This window comes from Musa acuminata, chromosome BXJ1-7 (assembly GCF_036884655.1).
Source record: "Musa acuminata AAA Group cultivar baxijiao chromosome BXJ1-7, Cavendish_Baxijiao_AAA, whole genome shotgun sequence".
Taxonomy (NCBI): domain Eukaryota; kingdom Viridiplantae; phylum Streptophyta; class Magnoliopsida; order Zingiberales; family Musaceae; genus Musa; species Musa acuminata.
Window position 1 is genome coordinate 38,769,928 of NC_088333.1, and position 12,940 is coordinate 38,782,867.

Below are 12,940 nucleotides of genomic sequence, written 5' to 3' on the forward strand. Positions count from 1 at the left end.
CACTTTAATTTTGGCTAATCAAAATAATGGCTTAACACATTTAATTATACATGTGTGACTCTTTAAAATTCTAACAATCTCCCACTGAGTCACATATGTATTCTTATAAATGTGATATACTTTATGAGCTCAAAACTGTTACCATTATTAAACAGGACATACAAAACAATCTCGTCCATTGGCCATATTAATATAGGACCAAAGCGGTCTTCGCTATATCAATCATAGCGAAACCTATCAATGATCACTAATATTAACATAACCAAATGACATAGATCAATTATGAAATGTGTAACATAAAAATTACATGAACGTGATCTGTACATGTCAATTTTCAATTGGTCCAACTTTATCTTCATGAGATCATTAATAATTTTAATAACCATAATGTACAAAGTATAATAAACTGAAGCTTTATTTCTGATCAGAAAATATATGTACAAATACAGAATCTGGCATAGAACATATAACAAACATATGACAGGCTCCCACTAAACTAAAGTTTCCTCAAATTCTGATATACCCATATGAGTAGTATGCTCATGAAAGACCTTGGGCAGTAAACCTTTTGTGAGAGTATCTGCCAACATAAAGTTTGTTCCCAAGTGTTCTATAGAAATTTATTTACTTCATACTCTTTCTTTCATAATCATGTTTGGTACCTCGCAATTCCACATTCATGGATTCATGATAGGAAGCTATAGTATCAAGCAAATATAGAATGTCATAAGTCATAAGTGAACTAGTTCTAATCACATTTGAATTTAAAGACAAAGTAAACTGATTGTTTTCAAATGAACAAGAATAACCAAATTTGTTCAAATAAGAAACAAAAATTAGGTTTCGTCTAAACGACGGTATAACAAAAGTATCTTTCAAATTCAAATAATGTCCAGTACACAATAACAATCTAAATGTGCCTATAGCTTCCACATTTATCGATTTTCCATCCCCCACATAAATGCTTTTCTCAGCATTATTGGGCTTTCGGTAGCTTAGGCAACCTTGCATTGATACACTGATGTTAGTTGTTGCACCGGAGTCTAACCACCAAGTGTTTTTAGGTACTGAAGTTAAATTAACTTATGAACAAACCAAAGTAAGGAATGTTCCCTTTTTAGCATGTCAAGCATGATATTTAGCATAGTCCTTCTTTAAATGTCCAGATTTCTTACAGAAGAAACAAGTATCATCTTTATTTTGTTTCTTCTGTACTGGACCCTTATCAGTCTCATTCTTTCCACATTTGTGTTTTCTTTTCTTACCCTTAAAGTTGGTTTCGTTTAAAACCAGTACTAAATTGAGGTTAGCAGATATTTTTATAAGAGAACCTAAATAAGAGAACAACATATAACTAGAAATTATGCTCATATTTATTGCCATAAACTTAAGTAAATTCAAATAATGATTTAACCCATCTCAAGATACCAAGTGCAACATTAATATCTTGTCTTTGGACTTCAATATTAATTGCTAGTGGTAGTCTTGTTGTAATGATCAAATACTGATAATAAGGCATGTCAAATGAAAAACCATCTTTGGATTGATTTATCATTTACATGTATAACTTTATAATTATCACGTATTTATCATTACAGGTATAAAATCCTGCCAGTCATTAACCTTCCTTTGGGCCGGATAATTACTGAATGGATGTAAATACACACTACATTTAATATTTTCATGAGAAATGTTATATATGAGAGGTCACTTTAGCGATTTCATATATTAAATTACTCAATCTAATATTAAACAATCATTAATTGAATTTAGACCATATTAGTCAAATTGGCTTGATCTTAATTTGTTGACTAAAATATTTAAAACATGTAAATCATTCAATTTATATCAACAAACAACTTTATAGAACCAATATTATGTTTAATCTAACATAATATTATAACAATATTATTAAACCAACATAATATTGCAACAATATCTAATTAATTAAATTCATATTAATTAGATAAAATCCAAAAAGAATTTGGGAAATTTATGTCTTATAGTGCAAAAATGAATTTTTGCATATTGATGAATAGGAAAAGACACCAAGTGAAAAAGATAATCCAAAATTAAACTGATATTACATCAGAAAAAGATACTGAATTGAATGTGAAGCATGCTGTAGCATGATTACATAAATCTATAATCTTTTCCAACGATAATAGAACCAAATCACTTCAAAATAGCATTATTACATAAAACTGTCATCTTTCCCAACGATGATAGAACCAAATTACTTTAAAATATTGATGAAAACATCATTAAAGCTTAAATGTTCATCAATTATTATAGGATGGCTCTGATACCACTTGTTGGGGTTCTTTTTAACATATCAAATATGGATCAAACAATTGTTTTATAGAACCAAAACCATCATCTTGATTCAAAAACATACTTTATAGATCCAAAATAATGGATCAAGAATATTTCCATAATTTTATTTAATCCACTATAATATGCATGAAATCCTACAACAATTGATAAACATATTAACACGGAAGCGTACCTGATGAATCCATTAGAATATTTTCTGAATAAATAAGTGATTTGGTCTTCCAATTACATAGTACCTTTTGAACTTTAGATTTCTCCTTGACGGGTGAAGAGAAACTTCATTCGATACTGCAACCGGGGACCATAACCTTATTTATAGTCATAACTGATGAATCTACAATTATGATTGTATTCATAATTGATGAATCTATAATTATGTCTCAAGAGTTTCATATTCCTAACTTATCTCGTCATTAAGTTAGGAACATGATGGTATCAACACAATTAATTTTCATAACAATTATGTCTCTTAGCCAAATAATTTTATTTTAATTGAATCACTTTAATTTTGATTAATCAAAATAATGACTTAACACGTTTAATTATACATGACTCTTTAAAATTCTAACATGGTGGCTATTTGGACGAGAAGAAAGCAGCATGCCGGTGTTACGATTGCCTTCTTCCTCACATACTGATCCCTCTCTCCGAGATAGGGGGTAGACAACCGTTTCCCGATTCCCCCTGTCTTGTCACGTCCGGCACGTGAGCGTAGCCGAGGCCGCCGCTGGATTTAGTCGTCGGCAGAGATACTCCCCGCTCATTTACCTGCCAGTGGTTGGTTCTGAAAACGTGGACCCCATATGTATCCCGCAGGGTAGGAAAAAAAGGGGTTGCAAATAAATAGCAGCATTCGATCACTTCTGTTTTGACGAAAATAGCCCTACATTACCCACGGAATTATAACTGGCAGCGAACATTTGGAGGGTGTTTTGGTCACTCCGAATGTACTCGAAGTCTTACGTTGACCAAAAAAACCATCGACCGAGATGTTCTTGTCGGAATAACCAGAATGACTCTCACTAATTAATTGAAGCTTATACTTCATAGCAGATTATAAATGAAGCTTATTGTTTGGAGAATTCCTATTACATGCAAATTCTCCCCCCCCCCCCCCCCCCCACACAAAAAAAAGTTGTGGATTATAATTATTGAATGCATGGGCTTTCGATTCTCTTCAAAAGGCAGAGAAGCAGTAAGATTCAGCGGACTGTTCTTCACCACAACCAAGTCTAACTTCCGAGGAATTTCCGAAACCAGAGAGAGGAACTCTTGGGGTATCTCTTCAGATCATCTTTGTAGTCGACGTAGTTGATCCCAAATCGAACGGTGTATCCAGCGAACCACTCGAAGTTATCCAACAGTGACCATGCGAAGTATCCTCTCACATCAACTCCTTCCCTGTCAGCCACAGAGACAGCATATCCTTTTGAGGAAAATTCAATCCATATGATCGATGTATAAGCTTTCGTGAACGTACCTGATAGCTTCCTGCACAAAAGACAGATGTTTCCGGTGGTAATCTATCCTCATCTTGTCCTCGAGGGCTTCTTCAAGTGACGATGTAGTCTTGTCAAGCTCACTGACTCCTGGTATTCGGAAGAACTCTGAGGAACGCTTGAATAAAGATTTCAAGAAGTAGAAGGGCGTCTCACCGTTTTCCGTAATGAAGATTACAGGGTTGTCGTATTTAGTCTTTGTGTAGAGCAGGAGATCCCTTATGCCTCTTGGATAGATGTAAAGCCAAGATGATGCTGCCTGTGATCCATCTCTAAGAACTTATCTTTGCATTCAAAGACAAATCAAACTAGCAGCATGCAGGTGCATAAGCGTTTTGTTCCAGTTTCACTAGAACATGCATGATTGATTTGATGGACGCAGGAAAGAAGTATTTACCCTTGGTCCGATCGGTATTCCATTTCGGGTCACTGTTCCATTAGAATTTAACTTCAGTAATCAAAGCATCGAAATGACTGTTGTTTAACGCTGCTGTCATGCAAGCACAAGCAGGCAGTTTACCTGTCGCGTTGGTGCATGAATCAGTGCTGTAGCTTTTGTGAACTCTGTTAGACCTCGGAAGATCATGAACATATCTTGCCGTGTAGTAATTGAGTCCGATGAAATCGAAGGATCCCTTGACCAATCTCGATTGCTTCCTGGTAAACTTAGGTAATCGATCCTTGACGAGTGCTCTCATGTTGAATGGGTAATCACCTTTTGTTAAAGCATCCATGAACCTGTCGAAGGAGAAGAGATCAGCTAATAGATTTCTTCCGACTTATCGGTGCTTTGAAGTTGGTCGAGCCTCACCATCCATACATGAAATCCAAAGCTCTCTCCACTGCGTCCGTGTTGGCCTTTGAATTAGAGTATGGAACCATCCAATTGGAGACTAGTGTTATGCCTATTTTCCCTTTCTGAAATGACTGCATGCAAAGAGTTCATATCTACAAATTGTATCTGTCCATCTGAAGAGCTACATGAGCTTCCAAGTTATCATTGTGTCCAAAGCTTCGGCTTCTCACCTGATACTTTCTTCTGTACACTGCTACAGCTGCAGCATGAGCTAACAGTTGATGATGAGCCACAACATAAGGCTCCCTGCCGGAGTTGCCGGCGCCACAACCGGGTTCCTCCCACAGCGAGCACCGGCCCGGAGCCAGAATCCCCATGGCGTACCCCCCGGCGCTGTAGCTCCATGGCTCGTTGAAGGTTATCCAGTGCTTCACCCGATCGCCGAACTCCCGAAAGCAGATCTCCGCGTAGTCCCGGAAGTCGCCCCTGCAAGACTCGTCCGAGTTCCTCAGACAAGTGAAAGGAGACATGAGCTGCGTTGCGTTCCACTTCATACACAAGATACTTACACCACATGGTAGCTCAGGAAACCTCCGTATCGGTCTTCCAAGGCCTGGGGAGAGTCCCAGTGGAACAAAGTCACAAATGGCTGCAGACCTGCACGAGTTACAAGTACAGAATAAGCTGGCAATAGATCTAGAGGTCGAAGTGAACGATAGAACGATGACCTTTGGCGATGAGCTCATCGATGAGGCTGTTGTAGTACTTGATGCCTTCTCGGTTCACTCCACCGCTTAATCTTCCATCTGCCATTAGAATGGAACAGAAAACACAGCAAAAATGAGCACAGATGAATCAAAATAAAAGGAGCCCTACCATACATAGTTGAATAGTGACAGCAAAGAAGAAATAGTTGGAGTCTATTTCTGAACATGACGAAGACTATTGATGTTGTCCACTCAGATGATCCACCACCCTCATAAAGTTCTGCAAGTTGGTGACTGGTGGAGCATAGTCTCCTGATCCTATCCTCTTCCATGTCTTTATTTCACTAGATCAATGTACAACCCACCCTGAAAGTTACAATGATTTCAAGTAAGCTGAGCTTGTTACTCACTGGGCAAAATCCTTGGCCAGGATATAGAGAATCTGTAAGCATCCAAACCCATGTCCTTCATGATCGCTACATCTTCCTGCGACAGCATGTATAGGGTCAACCATCACAAACAAGAAATCCAAATCATGGTTGAACTGTGAGCATGAAGCTTGGGAAGACACACCTTGTACCGATGATAAGAGTCGACTGCAACATCTCCATTGCTCCGGTCGGCTATTTTCTCTGAGCAGAAACAACTACATGTTTGTGAGCATCAAATCTGAAGCATGACATGCATATTTTGCTTTGTAACTACGTGTGGAGTAGGGAATAAGTGCATGAAAGTTTCAACTTCACTATCAATTACTTTGCCTGCACTATTCTCTGACTTTTGGTTATGTCCAGTGCTTTTGCTCGCACTTACAGTGCCTTTTGGGGACAGAGAAATGATGTGGTCGGTCAAAATAGAGGTCACTTGACTTTGTCGCCATTGGAATAGGTTCGAAGATGACACAGTTTCATTGCCTACAGTGTTAGTTCACCGCTGCAGTTTGCAAGCCAATCATATATCACTTGCATCAAAGAGATTGAATGCATGTTCTCCCCTAAACTGGACAATAAATTATGGAGTATTTGTCTCTCCCCAACATATCAAATTAGCATTCCCATATGAATCCAACATGATCAATGCATCATTATCTTCATTCTTTTCTTCTTGGAGTTAAAGAGTTTCTACAGAGTTGACTAGAGAGAGAGAGAGTTGTACTTCATGTTGTTCTGCTAATAATGCTCTAAGATTATATATGAAACTTATTTCTCTCTCTTCTATAGAGAGAGAGAGAGAGAGAGAGAGAGAGAGACCTGGATGCATGTGGGTGAAGTTGTCCCATATACTTGGCCCTTTATCACCTTCTCTAGAGGCACCTTCATACTGCCATGTATACCATGCTACTTAGAAACCTGATGAAAGCATACGAAAACCTCTTCCCGACACTCGCAAAAGATGATCTCAACCTGATAAGCCGAGGAGGCAGTCCCGAAGACGAACCCCCGCGGAAAGCCGCTCCGCCCGAGCTCCGCGGAGCTCGCGCATGGCGAAGACGAACCAAGGAGGAAGACGAAGAAGAGAAGACCACCTTTTCCGAGCTGCATCCTGGTGTTGCTCTGCTAGAAGAGAAAGAATAGCTAGACGACGATGGCTTCACCTTCGTCGTGTTTGATATAAGACTTGGACCACCATTGGTGAAAATGATGGCACACCGACCCACTTTGACTCTGGAGAGAGAGAGAGAGGATTGAGTTGGGTTCTCAATCATGGCTTTGGAGAAAGGCTGTGGTTGGGTCGAGCATCTCGCCGACTAGCTCAAATACATGGGATGTCCTTTTCATTGTTTATGACATTATAGATACAACTATTCTACGTCACGACATGGATGAACATCACCTCCATACCCCACATCACATGCAGGATTCTTGGATGTGATCTTATGCATCAAAATTATTCTTATCTGGTTAAACAAAATGAACACCACCACCATTTGTAGTTCTCTGGTTGAACAAAAGAGATGAAGGGATGATGAATCATCAAGCAAACCAAAACAGCAAGTCTCTTACATGAAGAGAAGCACCAAAGCTACAGAAAATAGATAGCATGTGATCAACATCTTCGAGGAAACAAACTTGAAATGCAGAAACTCCATGTGATGCCTGATGCTGATGCCAGGTTTCAACACATTGCACTCAAAATTCTTGGAGAAGAGAGATCACAGAGGCTAGAGAGACCAGTGGATCACATGGTCTGAGTGATCGTATTCCCTGCCCGAGCCATGGCCAAGGCACTGCCCGTTCCCCTGCAGAGCCAACTCCAGCTGGCCGGAAAAAAGTGCACCACCGGCCAAATTGACCCTTGCTGTTCCTGCCTCATGCCGGAGTTCCTGCGAGCTGTTCCTGCTTCCATGATCTCTGAGTCCCCATGACTCGGCCGTGTGATTAGCGGAGACGATCGAGTGAGCCGAGGAGGCGGAGTTAAAGCCGCTGCTGGGCGAAACAGTTGGTGGAACTTTACTTCTGGTAGTGCGGCTGCCCCATGGCTCAGATGACAGAAGAGAGAGAGCACAGCTAGCATCCGAGGCTCCTCCGAGACACTCGCCCAGCGGAGGTTCTGGGGAAGAGTAGAGAATCTGGCCTGGAGAACCCTGCAAGTATCGATGAGCACTGCACGCTGCAGCTGCAGCTGCATCCGACGAAGAATCTACGAACCCATGCCATTGGTTACTAGCCACCTGATCGCCGGGCCTAGCAGTCGGCCAAACATTTCTTGCAGTACTGGAAATTTTTGGGCAGCTGAAGTCCATTACAAAGTTTCTGAATCTACCGGGTCCTGTTTAAATTGCAAAAAAAACATTCAGAGAACTAAAATTCAATTGCATAAATGCAATGTGAAATATTGGTTAGATGTTTCTGACCATGGAAGGATAGGCCGTGGCGTGATGCGAAAGAACCAGGAGGCAGCTTCCTTCGACGCTCATTATGCCCAGCCAGACGTCTACGACAACTGCGTTTCCCTTGGTCAAATTCAGCTAACTGGTGAAACCTGTGATTATGTAACCATAAGAATTAAATAATGAACATTGCTCTTATATTTGAGTGATTCTGTAAAAGAAGACATCACACCGTAATTTCGATCAGAAACATCGGACATCATACAATGCCAACACTCATACAGCAACAATATTAGTTTACCGTATCAGTGTTTACATCAAAGTGTCCATAAACCACTGTGCCAGGCGGTGACATATTAATGCTACTTTACAACATCAATTTCAGACTAAGCCCCTAATAAAAATCCACTTGAGTCGATACATGATGAATCGACACATACAAGCAATTCACATAGATACTATCATTCAACACTCGAAACAAGGAAGATAAAGAGAATAAAAAAGCAAGAAACAACTCTTTAAGATGACTTAAACGAACATTAGGGGGCATAGAAGATTTCTTCTTTGACAACCTCCTCCTATGTAGCTTACTACATGTTATTGTCTAGTAAGATGGCATCGTGTTTGTTGATCATCGGACTCTTATTGGATTATCGATAATGCTAGTTTACTGCCATTACTACGTGAGCAATATGCCCCGTTTACTGTCACGTTGATGATATTATACCTTGTATTCGAGCAGTTTCAAGGAAAATTCAATAGTGATGAAATAATGAGATTCTAATTAGATCATGATCCACATTAAGTTACAAGAGATCTCAAACACAAGAAAAACCCTAGATTTCAAGATCAGCAGATGCCATACGTTAACAAAACCTTCTAATATACTCTGTTAGAGTAAATGCAGCCAGTGCAAGGAATACTAGTATATTTCTGGGGAAATAGCTCACAACATTGCTCCTTAATTATGTTCTTAAGAGGATGAAAGATTAAGAAGAGATCTTATCCTTTTCAATCATGTTGTAACCAAGAATTAGCTCGCAAGCTCATCCTAGCATTTTTCTCGCTTAAGATTAGACCACTGCTCTATTAGTTAAGTAAAAAATGTAAACATAACTTTTTGCAAAATAGGTCAATAAAAAAAGAGAACCGGTTAATGAGTCAATTATAATATTGACAGAACATAATATAGTCGACAAAAACCAAAGAAATTCCAATTTCTAAATTTTAACTACTTCTAGGATAGTTTGCAAATACACCAAACAAGTGTCAAGAACAACTTCAGAACCATTCCATAATTTAATGCTATAGTTCCTAAATTGCAGTGAATGATCTTAAGCAGAAATCGACCAACCGAGCTGCACAAGGTTAGCTTCATATGAATGAAATAATCATGAAAGAGTGAGAGAATTTACTGAATAGAATCAACTTGTCCTAACAAATGTCTGACAATGAATGAGCATATAAGACACATGGAAAAGTCCAAGCATAAAGATAATAGTGTCCACAAGTCAAAGCACAAATACAAATCTCTTCCAAAAGGATTTAGAAGCTCAAATCTTATAAGTTCTTAGATCAGTATAAAACAAACAAAGAAAAACCATAACTAACAACACTAAGTTGCCAGTGGTAATGAGTTTAGCTAGCATTAAAAAATAGAAATGCTTCCTGTAGTAGAACACTGACTCATCAACACCCAATAACAGAGTAAAAAAGGAGCAGTCTCAGTGCTAATAGGAATCTAACATGCCAAACAGTGACTGTGCCTACTCATCAATCAAAAGATACTGTCAAGTGCATAGACCAGACCAAACAAATAATATAAAACTGACACTAAAAGAAATCAGGCATTTCCAAGAAACCAAGAACATCTGAACAATGGCAGGTTCATTTCTTAGACAAAAGAAAAGAAACCAAAAGGCTCATTTGATATATGAGAAATCTGAAAAGGAAACTCAATTGTACCATCTCATCAGAGCATCCTTCTTTTCTGGATGAGATCTGGGAGCATGAGGCTACAAATGATTACAACACTCCAAAACACCCGACACATACTTAGCATCATCGGAACCAGATTTAGAGAGGAAGACACTGAAAGATCAAGGAGTTTTTGCCAGCCTCCAAGAGAAGCAAAAGCCACAGAAGCACAAAGAACAACCAGGGAGCAGAGCAAACCTGCTGCACTGCTGACAGAACCTCTGCTCCATGCCCCCAACCATCACCCTGGGGGATTTGGAGTGCATTCCACAGACCTTGTGTCTACAGTAGTAGGCCTTGACCTTAGTCAGATCCGCTTCGCACCCCTCCACTTGGCACCTGGGCGGTGGCTGCTGCTGCCCTCTTTGAAGCACTGTCTTCCCCTTCTTCGGGGCTGCCGTTGGCGGAGCCGGCGGTGCCTTGCTGCTGCCACCTCCACCTCCACCACCAACCCCATCCTCAAAATAAATCTTCTTGCCGAACGTAAGGCCATGGAGGGAGTCATTGGAGCCGCGGGCTGCCGAACCGCCAACAGAGCTTGAACTCATCTCCATTTGCTTGCTGCAGCTCGCTGTACAGCTCTACAGCCCAACCGTGGACTCCGAGACCAGAGAGAGGGAGGAACAGTCAGGGGAAGCTCGGCTTCCTTAGAGAGAGAGAGAGAGGGGTGACGAGAAGGAGGGTGAATGAGTCTTTCTGCATGGCATAAAGCTGACACCTGCCATTTAGGCTGCTGTAAGTTGGATACACTGTCATGAACACATTTCAGGGTGATAGATTTTGATGGTACCTTTGGTTCCTTAATTTTAGGTAGAGATGAAGCAATTTTTCTTTTCACTTGGAAGATTTCTTCAGTTTATAATATCTTTATTGTCCCAAAAAAAAAAACGAATTCGAGCCATTTTTAGACCTCCTTTTCAATTCATCAAAGTGATAAGGGGATTAATATTTACAATCTTTTTTTTATAATTTTTCTTTTTAATTTTTTTAAAATTTTTTAAAAAAATTTTCTCAAGAAAAAAAGATAAAATAGATAATATAAAAATTATAAAATAATAAAATAATTTTTAAAAAGGTTTATCAATAGTAAGTGATTTTGAGTAATAAAAAATAAATTTTTAGTAAAAGCTTTTCTCAAAAGAGTTCTCTAAATAGTACTTTTTCTCATCAAAATTTTTTATTATTATTATTTTTTATCAATTTTGAACTATTACAATATTTTTATCTAATTCATTTATAATATTTTTTTAATTGAGATACTAAAAATACTATAAAACTATTAAAAAATATTATATTATGTCTTGAAGATCATTATGAAGTTATATCTTTATGTTTGTGGTTAGGTTTATTGAGATTAGGAGTCAATTTAAGTCATTTATAATATTTTTAAATAGGTTTTACAGTATTTTTATATTGATGGTCAAAGTATTATAATAAATTAATTTTTATTCTTATTTGAATGATGTTATTCTTAACCATTATCAAATATTCATTTGAATCCTAATATGATATATCAAATGGTTTCTAATGTGTAGTTTCAATATCTTTTAATAATATTTTTATTGAGATACTATAAAGCTATTAAAAAGTAAAAATATTATACCTATTGAAGTTGAGTTGATTGATGTTGTTAGTCAATATACATCATTTATAATATTTTTATAGTATTTTTATTATGATGACTAAAATATAATAATATATTAAAAATATTATAATAAGTCAAAACAACTAAAATAATACAGTTAATTTTTTTTAGAGGCAATCTGAGTTATTTTTGAATTAAGAGGTACTAATTAAAAATAAAAAACCAAAAGAAATAATAAAAATAGATATTTTGTAGGGAAATCGTTTTGCCCTCTTAACGTCAGCTATTCTTTTTGGTCTCCAAATGCTTCTAAACCAACGGCACATACATCTTCTTCGTCCTCCTTCGACCATTAACTTCTCCTGTCGTCCCACCTCCATCACATCACCTGTTATTGGCCTCTCCTTCTTCACCTGCTCTGCCTCCCATTGGTAAGTTGGTCCTCTTATTGTCCCACCTCCAACACCTGTTGCTATCCTATCCTTTCACCTGTTATTGTCTCCCCGATCACCGTTACCAGACTGCCGCTAGGCCTCCACCACCACCAAAAGCTTCTCTTCTTCCTCCTCAATGCCTCGACGGAGATGCTGATACTATTGTTAACACTTGAGCTTCTGAAGTTAATAGATCAATTATCTCATCGATATCATGAGGACGTCAAATGCTTCATGCGCATAAGTCAAAGGACTCAATCGAGAGCAGGACGCACTCGAGCAGCAGCGCAGAAAGGACCGCAGAGCACATCAATGGCGAAGGAAACGCTTAGCAGAAGAGAGACCACTGCAGAGATCACCGTCTCCTAACACCCTGTGGCTGGAGCACACACCTTTGGATTCGCGGTGGCAATGATAAATCCCAAGAAAAACCACGTCTTGGGTCTGCCTTCTTCATCCCCTTTCCCAACACCGCATGCATCTGACCTCATCTCTCCTTCCGCCTGGATTCAGCTCCAGTTGGTCCCCCTCCGATATGTGACGCAGTGCCGCCCGTGGACCGCCATTGACACCTGCCTCTCCACCATGTCTCCCGCGACACTTCGACCCCCACTGGAGCTGGCAATGACCAAGAAAACGCGGCATTGCAGACAACAGCTCAACTTCTCCTTCCTTCTCTTGGGTTCCCATCACTCCCATCTGTACCACCAAAAGCAGCTAACTGCCACAGCAATATGCAGTAGGGTTGAAGCCCACTGCTTGCAGGATTTCCTAA

General features: G+C 39.0%; 2 protein-coding genes across 3 annotated transcripts; both read right to left on the reverse strand.

Moving 5' to 3' along the window:
* Window positions 1–3,460: 3,460 nt before the first annotated feature.
* On the reverse strand, window positions 3,461–6,932 carry LOC135679265 (beta-glucosidase 24-like). 2 transcript variants are annotated; one of them, XM_065192798.1, is made up of 13 exons: window positions 6,743–6,932; window positions 6,590–6,659; window positions 5,913–5,971; window positions 5,750–5,825; window positions 5,361–5,438; window positions 5,202–5,289; window positions 4,863–5,118; window positions 4,657–4,763; window positions 4,357–4,574; window positions 4,234–4,265; window positions 3,993–4,095; window positions 3,818–3,926; window positions 3,461–3,738 (listed from the first exon to the last, which is right to left on the reverse strand). In XM_065192798.1, the coding sequence occupies exons 1-13, from the start codon at window positions 6,878–6,880 to the stop codon at window positions 3,570–3,572; spliced, it is 1,503 nt and encodes a 500-aa protein (XP_065048870.1). In that variant the 5' UTR covers window positions 6,881–6,932; the 3' UTR covers window positions 3,461–3,569. The 2 variants fall into 2 exon arrangements, with proteins under 2 accessions (XP_065048870.1, XP_065048869.1); XM_065192797.1 differs by having other exon boundaries at window positions 4,648–4,763; window positions 6,743–6,930.
* Window positions 6,933–7,282: 350 nt separating this feature from the next.
* On the reverse strand, window positions 7,283–10,887 carry LOC103992382 (squamosa promoter-binding-like protein 14). Its single transcript, XM_009412057.3, has 3 exons — window positions 10,345–10,887; window positions 8,194–8,321; window positions 7,283–8,108 (listed from the first exon to the last, which is right to left on the reverse strand). Exons 1-3 carry the CDS (start codon window positions 10,698–10,700, stop codon window positions 7,501–7,503), a joined length of 1,092 nt encoding a protein of 363 aa, XP_009410332.2. The 5' UTR covers window positions 10,701–10,887; the 3' UTR covers window positions 7,283–7,500.
* Between the last annotated feature and the right edge of the window lie 2,053 nt (window positions 10,888–12,940).